At 38.2% G+C, this 15,280-nt stretch overlaps 1 protein-coding gene across 1 annotated transcript in view; it reads right to left on the bottom strand.

Annotated features, from left to right (window-relative positions):
* The window catches only part of mgat5 (alpha-1,6-mannosylglycoprotein 6-beta-N-acetylglucosaminyltransferase), a 53,064-nt gene that overhangs the window by 23,612 nt on the left and 14,172 nt on the right, over positions 1-15,280 (bottom strand). Inside the window, exon 4 of the mRNA XM_043222422.1 lies at positions 2,486-2,562. Within this exon, the coding sequence (XP_043078357.1) occupies positions 2,486-2,562 (77 nt within the window). The remainder of the gene's footprint in view (positions 1-2,485; positions 2,563-15,280) is intronic.

Genomic DNA, 15,280 nt, shown 5'->3' with positions numbered 1-15,280 from the left:
AACATCATTTAACCAAACGATTTGAAGAAGTAACTGAATGTTTTATGATCTAAAAAATAGATATTTTTAAAATGTAATTTTAAAAAAATTTCCATAATCTAAACGAAAAGACATTGCTAATGTATATATGTTTGTTTGACTTTTTGTATCTTTTGCCCGTCTGTACTTTGAGTATCAGGTGAGCCAAACAAATCAAAAAAAGCATTAACATGATAGATTTTCAAACTTCTGAAGTTGACTTAACAAGAATTTAATACTAAGACGTTTTACAAACCTATAAAAGATTATACATATATATAGGTTGACATGTCGACCTTCAAATAAATCCAGAAATAACTTTAATCTGACAAAAGTAATAATAAATAATCATCTTAAAAATGAAAGTCAGACATTCCTGCTTTTATTAAAAAAATAAACTCATGATTTTACCCCTACGTATTTTGCGCTTTGGTTTAACGGATAAACAAGCGCTTTGAGAAGGGTGCCTTTTAACCTGCTTCAGCTCCTTCCAAAGCTAAAGTCAAAAGAATCAGTCAGGCTGTTCTCACCCTCACCGTTGTCACATTTGTGTTTTGGGTCAATTCCTGTTGCAAGACGACCTGCGACTGAGACCAAGCTTTCTGACACTGGCTAGACATTTCCATATCGCATAGTCTTGAGATTTCATTGTAGCTGCACAATTCAAGACACCCTGTGCCAGACGCAGGACCTGAACATAACAGATTATCCATGAGATGGGACAGTGTTCTTTTCTTGATATGCTTCATTTTTCGGTCTGATCTGACTGAAAAAGGCAGGACATTCTCCCAGAAGCTTTGTGGCTTGTCAACATGAGTTTGGCATATTCCAGTCTTGCTTTTTATGATTCGTTTTCAAATCCCTTGGTCGTCTCCCATGTAGTCCACTTTGTGCAAACAACTGGCTGCTGCGATCAGCGATGTTCTGTAAGTTCACCTTGAACCTCTTTAGAGGTCTTTCTACTCTTTTGTTACTTCGGATTATCAGATTTGTGAGCTCAGGAGGTTGGCTACAGTCCCATGGATCTTAAACTGCTGAATAATATGTGTGCAGGTAGTCACAGGAACATCTAGTTGCTTGGAGATGGTCTTATAGCCTTTACCTTAACATGCTTGTCTATAATTGTCTTTCTGATCTCTTGAGACATGATAAAAGTTTGCTTCCTCTGGTCCATGTCGAGTGGTACACACCATATCACCAAACAACTTACCTGAAACTGATTACAAGGTTGTAGACACCTGTGATGCTAATTAGTGGACCACATGACCATCATTTTTGTCCAACCCTTCGTGAGTTTATTTTTTTACACTGTGGACACACCTTGAATTAACATGTCCCTTTGGTCACATTATTTTCAGTGTTTTCTAGAGGTACCATCATTTTTGTCATGCCTGTGAGCATGGTTGAAAAACAATGTCTGTTTCATTGGTTAACATTTATAGAATTTTATTTATTATTACTTTTGTCAGATAACAGTTATTTCTGTGACCATTGTGACTTTTTCTTTCATTGACCAAAGAGGGTACCAACAATTTTGTCCAATATATATATACATATATGTATATGTGTATGTGTATATATATATATATATATATATATATATATATATATATATATATATATATATATATATATATGTATGTGTATATATATATATATATATATATATATATATATATATATATATATATATATATATATATATATATATATATATATATATATATATATATATATATATATATATATACACACACATATATACATATATACATATTATATACATATATACATATTATATATATATATATATATATATATATATATATATATATATAACAATAATAATCATAAATAATAATTTTCAGCCTATTTCCTAAAATATGAATAAATTAATAATAATACCTTAGAATTATAAATTAAGTATAAAACTGCATAACCTTTTATTATTTTATTATTAAGTATAAAGAATTATAAACATTTTAGTATAAATCTAATCAAATTGTGCACAAATTTAAATTTAAATATTAAATTAAAATTATACATTTATTTTAATATGTAGCAGCAAATATTTAATTTATAATTCTATTTATATAACTCATTATTCTTCTTTTCCTCCTCATTATTATCGTCTCTTCTAACTTTTTTCCCCAAAGCTTGTAATTCTTGCAGACCTTTGAAACAGCGTGAGCACTTTGCTCATAACTAACGCGAGGGCGGTTAAAAGCTTTCAAATGCGTCTCGAAACGAATCAATATCTCTCTGTCTGTAAGAGGAACATCCCGCGGCGAGCCTTTAATTTAAAAAAATCTATCTGTCTGGATTCAGGATGGAACTGGTTTCTAAATAAAGTCCGACCCGATGAGAAGCCATCATAGGACGGCGGCGGCATGAAGTAATTAAAGAGCGACTCAGAACGAGAAGCTGTCCTCAGAGAACTGGATCAGAGGGTGCGAGAAACGCTCACCTTCAACTTCCCTTCACAATGCGGAAAGCCGTCGAGCGAGGGTTGTTCGCATTTCTCCTGTGCTCCGTTCAGCAGGTCTGCGCACACACAGAGAAAGAGAGAGAGAAGAACGTAATTAGCACACAATAGCCCCAAAACGACACATTTCACAGCTGAAACTCAACAAGATTGCTTGGCACGCGGGTTAGGAAGATCAATACCGTCCTATTATCGCTCTCAAATTAACTCGCCAACACGATCTTAAGTGCAAAAACCACGCTGCGATTACAAAGCATTTAAATCGTCTCTAATAAGTTACGTCGTCTCATTTGAACTGAAGGACGAAGGGAACAAACCTGAAGACGGGAAAAAAACTAAAACATGCTCCTAGGTTTAACCCACGGAAAGCGAAAGGTTAATCAAGCTCGCGTCCAAGTTTTTCGAGACAACGAATCTCAGTCGTGAAATGCTAGAGGAACAAATTTGTTTGTCGTTTGGAAGTCGTTTCTATGCAAATAAGTACACGGGATATGTATGTAAACATTTGATTTACAAGTGATTTGCACTTTTTGGCTTTCCTTTACAACTCTATTGCGCTCCCGTTCCATTAAACAGGGCCCACAACCGAACTAGCTTTTTATTTCATAGTTAAAGAAGCAATAGACATACATTGTCTAAATTTTAAGCTGAATTTCTACCGTAGCCCCACATCATGCCTAAAATGCATTTTAAAAGCGCGTTTTGATAGGTTTAAAACAGTTAGCTCTCGTTTATTCGTGTAAACCATAAAGGGCAAAATTTACTGTTAACTTCCCTTCAGACTGAATGCTTCACAGTCACCAAAATCGACAAGCTTTTTTGGCACATGGGCACTCAGCCGAAGAAAGAGGTCAATAACGCAGTTAGCGCTGCAAATTAACGCAGTGTGAAATTAACACTAACACATCTTGCCAAACGCATTCAAACGCTCTTCTAAGACTCTGTTGCTGCTTCGCATTGAAAAACAATGCATGCAAACAAATTCGACATAAAGGGGTCAGTTCATGCAAGAATCTAAATTCTACACGAATCTTTAAAACCTTCAATGATCTTATGAAAAACAAATTAAGTTTGTTGACCCTGCAAAGAAATCAACGCAACTGTTAAAGGCCCAGAAAAGCAGTTGTTAAACTATAATGTTGCCATGCAACGACAATGCTTTTTATGCGCAACAAAAACCAAAATAACTGTTCAACAATGTCCTCGCCTTCGCACGTATCGGTTGCATCGGTGTCGGTGTAGGTTTAGAAAGCTTTAAAATCGTATCAAAATATCTTATGTGTGTGTTTTGCGAAGACGAACGAAGGTCTTCTGCGTTTGGAACGACATGAGGGTGAGTAATTAATGCAAGATTATTTATTTCTAGATGAACTGTCGCTTTAAAATTGAAAATAACTTTGCAAACCTATCCTGCACGTAATACATAATAATGCGTAAATGTTTCGAGCCAAAAGGCAGATCGGAATTTAGAGCTGTTACTAAAACCACCTTTAACGTTAGTTACAATACAAGTGTTCTTCGTCTTTTTCACTAAAATCTTTAAAGCAAACACGTTACGTGACAAAAAAAGAAAATCAACGGTATCTAAAGACTTAAAAGCAATAAAGCCCATCAATTGGTCAGTTTTAAGTTGCAATACGTTTGCAATGCTCAGAACGCTAAATGAAACAATAAAAGAAAGAAAATGTCCAACTTTAGTTTTCGTAAATTTGTGCAAGTTCTACGAATTCTGAATTTTTTTTTAAATATCTAATTTTAAGATACTTAACAGTTACTTTTTATTCATTGTTTTAATTTTTTTCACGAAACTTTCATGACTGAAATATCAAGCTTGTCTTAACAGTAAAATATCAGTTCATCAATTTACATTTTCAACCATTTACATAAAGTGATAGAAAAGCAAACAAAATGATGGCGCAGCTTATACTTTAAATGTTAGCTTCTAACCGCCCTTTAGGGCCAAACAAACACAATTTGGCCTAGCTTTTTCCTTTCTCTCTTACGGTTTCTGTCGAGCCATCAAATTCCCCAATCTCCTTCCGTCTGTGAAACTACTGATATGGATTTAGTCAACACATATGTCATGAGAAAACCTTGGGCCGCGATTGCACTGTTTGCAGATTCGAAAGGAGCTGTTCTTTGGGGACGCGAGGTAGCCACACACAGTCTACTGTGCTAGCGAACGTGCCTCTCTCTCGACACGAACGCACGCGCATTCTGCAGATGAACCCTGATCCGAGTGCAGACTTTTACACTTTCGCGGACGCTTTTAGCTCTCAGGCGTTTTACAGTAGTCGCTCGGGTGTTCCCGGGAGTGCGGAGCTCCGTTCAAGGGCACAATGGAGATAAGAAATCTCAAAGACTCGAGTTACCGAGTTTAAAAAGCCAAGCGATGTAGAATATCAAGTGCGAGGCTGACACAAGCGTATGACATCATACTGCGGAGACGGCCGTTGTCAAGAGCATGATACATAACGATCATTTAGGTTGAAACAGCGATGAATTAAACAGCTATTCGAGAACTTAAAGTTAGATCATAATATCGTAACTTCAAGAGATTGGTCTAATTTGTTTCGAAGGCATAGGATTCTTGCGTTCGACTTGACATCTGAAGATTAAACGAGCCACCTGATGTTTTTGCCACTGATTATCTTCGCCCGCTTGTATTAGCTACGAAATCCCTCAAGAGATTAACCCGATCCATAGGCCGGGATGCAGGGAGGATATTTTTAAAGCTTGCAGCTCAATCAAAATCCATTGTTTTTAAAGGAAACGGGCTTTGGGAGAGCAAAGAAGGGAGAGGAGTTAAAACGAGGCGAGAAAAAACGAGAATTTAAGATGTGGGAAGTATAAATGAGACGAGAGGGGAAAGAAGATGAGACAATATGAGGGAGGGAGGATGGGGAGAAGAGGGGAGACAAAACGAGAGAAGATAAAGGCAGACGAGAGGAAACAAAATGAGGAAACTATATAAGATAGGAGACTGGAGATAAGAAAACAAGGTAAGATTACACGAAAGGAGAAGAGAAAAAATGAGATGAGATAAGACGGGATGAAAATAGACGAGATTAATTCAGATGAGGTGAAATGAGATGAGAGGAACTGACAGGAGATGATAGAATATTAAAGAAGAGGACATGAATCCAGGTGAAGCGAGAGGAGAGATCATACGAGATGAAAGGAGATGAGATGAATTGAGGTGAGACGAGAGAAGGTGAGAAGAGACGAGATGAGGGAAGAAATGATGAGATGAGACGAGGTGAGGGGACGTGAGAGACAATGAAAGGAAAAGACATTAAGTGAGATGAGATAAGATGAGGAGCGAGGAGACACGATGGAAGGAAAAAGAAGAGAAGAAGAGATGCTGGAGATGCTGAGAGACAAAAAGACAAAGATAAAATGAGTAGAGGGGCGTCGATTTTATATAAAAAAGAGACTATGGGGAGATGGGGTGGAAAGATGAAGAGATGAGAGAAGACAAGATGAGAAGAGATGAAGGGAGGGGAGATGAGGACACAACTGCAGTAATGTGAGGGTGTTAGCCATGTGATTTCCAATGATTCGATTTGCAAGGGCTGGATCATCTTTCTGCTCTCTCTCTCTCTCTCTCTCTCATAAAGCAGTAAGACACAACGGCGCTGCAGAACAATGGCTGTCCGCAACCTAAATAGACCAGAACACATTAAGAGCACATCCTGTAAAACAAACAAACACCTCGCCGAGGGAACAGCGAACAGTAAAGGATGTACGCGCCATTCACAGATTCACACCGCTTAAGGTCACACACTAACAGACAAAGAATTTAGACCATTTCGAGAGACACGTGATGCAACACAAGAGTCACGGGGGAGAAACGACCAAAATGACTCAGGCCCAGGCAAAACATGGCCTAAAAGGCAGAAAATGAGGTAGGACTGTAAAGAGGCGACTACAACGAGCTGTGAAATTTGCCTCTGTTCGGCTTGATGTCATGTCGTGAACGCTTTAACTCGATCGGCTGCTTGGGTGTGTTTAACATACAAACGCAATTTAGACCTAAATTGGACCTTAATTGGACTTAATTAGACATGAACTCGCAAACAAACCCTGATCTGTTTCACGCACAGACCGCGGAGAGACTGTTTTACAACAGCCCCATGCAAGGCATTCTGGGATGCAGCGACGATCAGCTGGAAATAGCATTACATACACATACAGTCTCCGTTATATGTTTTTTTATAATACTGCTATCATGACGTGCATTTCCGAATTCAGCCCTAATTTGCATGCTACGCATACGAAATATTATGCGATACCGGAAGTCCATAATCGAACTAAATGTACCTCAAAGTTGGATGGTGTACTATTTCTTATGGATTTTTAAAGCGTGCACCATGCACGCATTATCAGGCTAATGCTACCCACAATCCCTTGCGTTACTTAAGAGCAGACTATCTGTGATGGTTTTCAATCGATTTTTTTTCTTCAATGATGAGATGACAGAAGAAAAGATGAGATTAGCCGAGAGAAGAGGGCCGCGAAATGCATTATGGGATGCGGTGACATCACATGTACCGATACTAGCTCATCCTGATCCCAAATTTCCAGGATTTCAATACTAAATAGTATGCTATATTGGAAATTTTGTCGCAAAACAGCACGCCCGGCTTACTCCATGGCCAACTATGTCTAATTTTTGGTGTGTCTTTACCCACAACTTCCTTAGCACTACAGAAACATGCTATTAAAAATGCCAAAAATGGTGAAGGTGGATTAGTTTTGGAATTGAAAAAAAAAAACATATCGGTTTTAAAATAAAATTCCGCAAATGTGAAGAATTTATTTATGCATACATTTGTGAGCACTTTTGGGACTAGCCCTGTTAAAGAAACTTGCTAGGAATCCGAGGGATTTTTTTGCATAAGTTTGTGCGCTTTAGTCTAATATTACCCACAATCCTTTCGGGGCTACTAAAGTGGACTAGTTCGTCAAGTTTTAAGACGGACCTGTTCAAGGAGGATGACAGGTATCATATAGACGTTTAAAGTGTCCATAGTTTCTAGACCTCAGGCTAAAAAAAGGTCTTGTAAGGTTACCCATAATCCCTTCAGTGATACGAAAATTGCCTTTTTTCGTTGGACAAAAAACGTAACAGGAATTCGATTTTGAAGTGTGCTCAGGTATGCATGATTTAGACTAATATTATCCATCAAACACTATTAAAGTGGGCTAGTTTACTTGTTTTTCGAGGGGCTTTTTCTTTAAAAACAACAACAACAAAAGGCATGCTGGGAATGTGAGTAATTTCAGCATGCATTTAAGTCTGAAGTGTGCACTTTGCGGTAATACTACCCACAATCCCTTCGTTGCTACTAAAGTCGGACTAGTTTGAAATGTTTTAAATGTGACCTGTTCAAGCAACATGCCAGAAATGGTTTGGATTTTCTGGGTCTATACGTTTTTTGTTTGTGTTCTGTTTTTTTGTAGGGCAGGAATGTGGCAGAAATCGAACGAGTGTGCGTTCTCTAGAATAACCCCAGTGCTACCAAACTGGACTAGTTCGCCACGTTTTTTTGAGTCTACTAGTTTTGGATAACTGCACCATCACACTTTGTCTGCTGATTTGCCGTTAACGTCCTCAAATCAAGTTAGACACGTGTTTTCTTCCTTCGTGAAGTTTACGTAACTTCCTTCTTACAGCCACATACAAAAGCAATGATTAGCAGAGAGGAAGAGAGAAAGGGCTAGAAAAATAATGATTAGCTGAGCGGAATAAAAAAATAAAAAATAAAATAGAGAACATGTGGTGCTACGTAAAGCGGAAAAAAACAGCTGTGCTTGACACAGGCTCAACATCCACTCTTGTAAACAGACAATCACACGAACACACACGCAGATGGGCGTTTTCCGACACACACTCCTCCGGGCTAAATAGCGCGAGACCCCGCAAGACAAACAACAGTCATCAAGAAGACAACGAGTGTGTCTTTCAATGACAAAACAGCAAGAAATGAAGGAGCGAGATGGAAAAGCACTCTGGAGAGCTGTCTCTCTCTCTCTGCTGGGCTTCAGTGAGACACATTTCCCTCGGAGCAGTGCGTGTTTGTCTCTCTCATGCCAGAAAACACACACAGAGGGCACTTCTATGGCTAGCGTGGAGGAGTGTGAGAGTACAGTACTCTAGTGTGTGTGTGTGTGTGTGTGTGTGTGTGTGTGTGTGTGTGTGTGTGTGTGTGTAATCTCTGTTCCAGGCGATTTGAGGCCATTCAGTCTTTCTGCCAAGCTGGAAGGGTTTTGCTGAAGCTTTCAAATGGACGTGACTCACACGTTTACTTTTAATTCTGGTCAAATTATAGATGATTAATGTTAATAGAAAACGCAGTGAGAGAACATTATTTCCATTACAATTAGGAAAAATTTCCAAATCATAAATATATATATATATATATATATATATATATATATATATATATATATATATATACATATATATATAAAAATAAAATATATATATATATATATATATATATATATATATATATATATATATATAGCTGACAACTATATATAATAGAAATATATATATAAAAACATTTGTGTGTATATATACACGTGTAAATGTGTAATATATATCAATTATAAGTATTTCAAAAATACTTGATACTATATTGTATACTTGAAAAATACTTACCAATTATAACAAATATGAAATTATTTATATTAAAATACGTGTATTATATACATTTTTTCATTAATTTGCTATTGCGAAGCACAGCAATAACCAAAAAGTGAGCTCAGAAATGCTATGCAGTGATGCGGAACGGCCATTTCAAGCAACACATTCCAAAAATACAAGAGCTGAAACAGTTCAGGACAGAGAAATGGGCCAAAATAACTCCATGCCGCTGCTGTAGGTCTGACACAGCTACAGAAAGCGTCTGCTTGAAGGTATGGGCGATTCAGAGGGTCTTGCATTTTTGACGTCTGCTTAAAAAAAAGGGAAGGGCTCATTTAAAATTTCGGGCTCCTAATTAAGTTCCACTCCATGCTGACCAATCTTTCTCTGAACCGGATCGTCGTCCCACAAGAGAATCGTTCAACACAATGAGCCTTTCATTACCCAGCACTGATAACTATCACATTTCTGACTACACAAGAGCCGATGAGGCCAACAATGTGACTGACAGACAAGCCGTTACACACTGATGGAGACAAAAAAAAAAAGACGTGTGCTCTCTAATCAGCAACATATTGCTTCATGACACGGCACAAAAGCATTAAACCCAACGGACAAAACTCAAAACCAGTTTGTTTATCGGTTACACTCATCGCGCATCAGTTACCACCTGATGAAAGTGCACATCTCAATATCGCCACGTGCACCTGTCCTCTGGGACCACACACACACACACACACCCTCGAAAACAATGGACTGTCAAAGTGGATCCAAAAAGAAGAACCAAAACAAACTGTCAGCTTGTGCTTCTGATAAAAGTATCTATTTCTGACATTTTTGGAGACAAACCGCTACAAACGAGACAAAAAAATGGACTCTTTATTAGTCATTCCTGAAATATTTTTCATTTTTTGCGGGTTAAGTTATGCTTAACGCGAAACAGGAAGTCCCCATCGTGACCTTCTTGCATTATTGATGAGGTGAATGATTGCATTCTGCTAGTTGTGGTTAGTATTACTGGTTCAGCTTGTTCCCTAAAGAAGAAAGCCACATCCCTCCCTAAATGCATAAACGCAACTGCAAGGACGCTCCGCGCCCGACCGAGACTCTCCGGAGAACTCAGGCTCCGCAAAACAGGTGACAAACATCCAGAACTGGGAAATTATGACCGAATGTGTGGGTTTGTTTACGTTAGCAACCCAGTCGAGCTAAAGCAAAGTGCCTTTCCAGGAAGTGGTTTTTGAAGAAATAATCTGATATGGTTTTTCAACTATTTCGAATCACGCTTATTCAGATAACAAGAAACGGGGAATGCCTAATGTTTAAAAATAATCACTATGATACTATCTGTACTATATGAGTTAGATCTAAGTGTTGAGATTTAGCATATCAGTCCATACTGGCTGAGCTGTGTTGCTAATTAATAGATTAATAATAGATAACATAATAGATTTTCGTTTAGAAAAAAAGTTTTACAAAAAAGTAGCAGGATATACAAGTTGCATCAAAAATCGTAACTTTAAGTATCGTCCTTTTATCACTAAGAACATGAAAACAATTATCAGACAGAATTTTAATATCAGAACAACCTTAGTGGGTTAAAAGAGATGGAAAACCAAACTAGATTTTTGGTTACACATTATCTGTAGAATACGGCAAAACAATACATTTATCACGCATAACAAAATGTTAAAATTGGTGCAACCCCTTTCAAATAAGAGTTCGAGAGAAAACCAAACTAGATTTTATGGTTACACATTACTGGACGAAAGTGGCACGACTTTAACACTTTAACACTTTAACATACACAACTCAGAACCCTGAAGATAAGCTGAAACAACTTCAAACAAACTGTGAATTTAATTGAACTTTTTTCCAGCTGATGAAAAGTAAAAACACTGACAGCCAACCAAAATCTTTAAAGAGCTGGAGCATAGTTGGTGTGGGTACTAATATAGTTAACATTCTTGATTTGAACTGTAAGTTTAACCCAACGCGTCTCTTGGATGAACACCGCCTTTGTGCTATTGTTCATGGCCTGCGAGTGTTTAGCTTATTAATTACATGTTGGCCTTGCGTCCACCAGCGGCATCTACGAGCACAATGAAGCAAGCCATTCTGTTTGCTAACAGTGGGTATCTCTGTCCGTGTCTCTTACTTTCTCTCTCTCTCTCTCTCTCCGAGGATTCTAGGCTCTAGTCAAGAGCCAGAAGCGTAGAGCGTGCCAGCGGCGTCATTTCAGCACCGTCCAGAGAGACGGTAACAGACACCGCTGGCGCAAACAAACACACAACAGACACACAGACACACAGACACACAAGCCATGGGCCGCACGAACACCTGGGCTCTCTTCACTGCTGGCACGCAGAGCGATAACCTCTGAGAAAGAGAGAGAGAGCTGAGGTGAAACGTGCCATGTTTGGCTAGATAACATCGGCGGCGACGGTTGAGGGGTTTTAACCGGGTGGATCCGCAGAAGCAGACGCGAGATAATGTCAATCCAGGTCTGATGTTATCCTAAGTGAAGACAATAGGAATAATTTACAGAAGGTCCAAACGTTAGCATATTACATGTGTTAGGTGTGACATCTTTGAGCTAGCACTAGCGTCACTAAACAGTTTTTCCTATTTCCCCCAAATTAAGCATTCTTTTGGATATTGGACTCAACTCAAGACATTTGAGTTTATTTGGGTTTTTTGTGGGTAATGGCTTTAATATCTCACAATGATGCTAATTAAGAAAAAATCAAACCAAGCTAAGTTTTCATTTAACGCTAATGGCGTTTGGAAAACGACAACAGACCTCTTAAAATCTTTTAAAATGGATCTTCACATGCTGAAGCGTTCCACGTTTTCTATTCTTAGTTATGTTAGAAAGAAGTTGTCGTTTCTGGTTTCCGTTCCTTTATTAACGCTATTTTATCATTTTTAAAAATGACGGCAACGAACTTGGAAAAATACTTTTATTAAATACTTTTAGCTAGCTTACGTTGATATTTCTGCAATGAAAATAACATTTTCTTTTTATGACTTGTAATTTAAATGGACGAATTTATTGCTGCAAATGTAAATGCTAATTCGACTCTGACGAAATATAATTGAGAAAACTAATACTTGGCTGACGGTCCTTTAAATAGCCTATTTTTTAAAGTTATAAATAAAATTTTTTGCATCCCTCTTTGTACCATCTACAAGGTTCAGTTTGTTGTGACTAACATCGATACGCTTTTTTACGAAAAACATCTAAGCTAACCGGCTGCTGTAAGTTTAAGGTCATTCGCTTCTAAAATAAACTTAAATAGACTCGGACTCGCAGATCTCACCGTTGGGCCAATACCAATCCAATCGTGTATCGGTTGTCAAACGAGAGAAACAACTTTCAAACTGCAACAAAGAGATAAATTCTGGGAGACTGCTGGGAAACAAAACACGTTTGAGGTTAACAGCAGGTGACCCATGAACAAAAAGCCCTTCCATTTCTTCTAACATTAAATGCACCCACTGAAAGGAACTCAATAAGAACGAGCAGAAGGAGAATGTGCTCAGATGTGGGCGCAAGAGTTCACACGTACACTCGCCAGTTTACAGTTCCAACACAAAGACCACAATGAGTCTTTGTGAGGCCCTCTCAGACGGTATTACTTAGATTTGTCATCGTGTTGATGGACTATAAAGAGTCGTTTGATAGCTCTGAGAAGCAGGACCTTTTTTCTTCTCTTCGCTAGCTGCCAGACCCACTCACTCACTCACTCGTGAGGGAATAATAGCGCTTTGGAGAGCTTGGGACTGCGTGTAAAGATACGAGCTGCTGTCATCCTGAACTATGACTTACATTTGAAAATGTTGGTTTGAGTTCTCGGAGACATCGTAAAGGAAAAGTATGTTAAGCAAACAGAGACCTAAAACGACATTTTGTTATCATTTTGTTAACACGCTGCAAAAAAAAATAGCATATTCTACATGGTTTTAGCATTTTGTTAAATAGTCGCTAAAGGTTCTTCAGGTGGTTTTAATGCAGGTGCTAGCATCTTCTAGATTATTTCAGAGCATTGATTTGCCTCTGTCAACTTGTTCTTGATGATTTTCAGCACAATGTTAAGCAGTGGCTAAAGGTTTTCCTGGTGGTTTTTACATGTCTGTTCGCAGCTGCTAGCATCTTATGGCTTTTTTTAACATGTCGATTTGCAGCTGCTGGCATGTTCTTGGTGGTTTTAGCGTTAAGCAGTCGATAAATGTTTTCCAGGTGGTTTTAACATGTTTGTTAAAGGGGTCATATAACGCCATTTCACACTGTTACAAGCTGTTATTGCCATTTTCTGGAGAAGCTGTGTGTCGTTGTGAAAGTGAAACCATTTTTTTGTGCTTCCAAAAGAGGACGCAACTAGAACTCAGTGGTCAGGTTGTATTTACAACACTGTTTCAGAACAGTTCAACCCAAATATCAGAGTGTGTGTTCAGCGCATTTAGTTTTCCTAAAATTGGAGAGCACAGAAGAGGACTGTCTGGTGCTTCTGACTCACAACCTTTAAGTTACGTTTTCCTATTAAAATAACCGGTTACTTACTATTCAAACTATACTTACTATTTTAAAGTGAAGGGTAGTGCTTGCTGTTTGTCGTTTCTCCGATCACAAATTCAGACATGGCGCTATGCGACGCGAAGCGTAAAAAGATTTGTTTGTAATGCGTTTCAATTGTTTTGTTGTCGTCGTCGGTGTTGCCAATCGGAGCGCACCTCGCATTTTTTTTAGAACTTTGAGCTCTGTACAAATTGACCCGTTTCAGAAGGAGGGCTTAGAGGAGAAACAATAATGCACAGTATGTGGAAAATAATGTTTAAACTGCACAAACACATTATATATAACACAATTAACATTATATACACAAAATACTGGTAGCATCTTCTGATTTATATCAGCTGCTAGTGTTCATGACGTTGCTATGCGGTTGGTAAAAGTTTCTGGGTGGTTTTACTATATTGTTAAGCGGCGGTTGGTGCCTTCAGGCTTATTTCAAAGTTGATTTGCAGGTGCTAGCGTGTTCTTGATTTTAGCACGTTGTTAAGCAGTTGCTACAGCTTTTCCCCCTCATTTTAAATATCTGCTTATTATATTAAATGTCTATTTTTTATATACATGATCTGTTTGAATTATTTTGATGTTAAACTAAATGAAGAATGTTTCTTTTGCAACCTTGGCATAGCGACGCCTGACGCATAAAGCACTGTTTACATCATCGAAAAAATTGTTTTACGCCGTGCACAACCTTTGCAAATCAAATTAGCATCGGCAGAACGGTGTCCGTTGCACAATCTAATGCCATAATAACACACCACATCCGTCGCATACTGTAATTTTAACCTGCTTTTGCAACTTAATGCATCTTAATTTAGCTAGGCCTGAGATATTAACAAAAGGTCGTCACCAGAACTGTCATCACAGCGGGTCTGTCAAAAAAGCAGTCGGAGATAGAGAGGGTTAGCGATATCCAGCCGCTGTCAAGCCCCACATGACTCAACGGGGGTCTGGCCTATATTAAGCACAGTGAGTCAGACACGATGATCACATCCGCGCACACATCAAGTCCAGCGACAGGAATCACACACGTACAGCCTTTACAGAAGAGCACTGAGAATGAACCGTGTTACAGTGATGGCATCAGACCACGGCATTTTTAAAATAAGCATGGAGACGAATGATTACCGTGAGATTTATGTGGCACTTCTGAGAATACCATCGTAAAAAAATATGTTACAATAGTACATGCACAAATGTATATACTGAAAGTTATGGTATTATAACTGTACATGGTGTTAATTTAATGAATGACCAATGTTGTTATGATTATACACGTACGAGACAATATGGTAGTAGTTTTGGTAAATATCCAAACCAGGGTTTGTATAACTGTCCATGTACAGTATGAGAAACATGGTCTAACTGCGGCAAACGTCTAACAACATATAGACATATAGATAGATCAGTGACAATAACCAATCTGCCAAACCAGTTTATCTCTAGCACCATATTTTCATGTTTTTACTTTCCACAATGATGATGTTACACGGCACAATGACAGAATGCGTACTTTGACAGCCTCTGATCAACCCCGTATTAATGAATG

The sequence above is a fragment of the Puntigrus tetrazona genome, chromosome 22, assembly GCF_018831695.1.
Source record: "Puntigrus tetrazona isolate hp1 chromosome 22, ASM1883169v1, whole genome shotgun sequence".
Taxonomy (NCBI): domain Eukaryota; kingdom Metazoa; phylum Chordata; class Actinopteri; order Cypriniformes; family Cyprinidae; genus Puntigrus; species Puntigrus tetrazona.
This window is presented reverse-complemented; position numbering and strand designations above follow the sequence as displayed.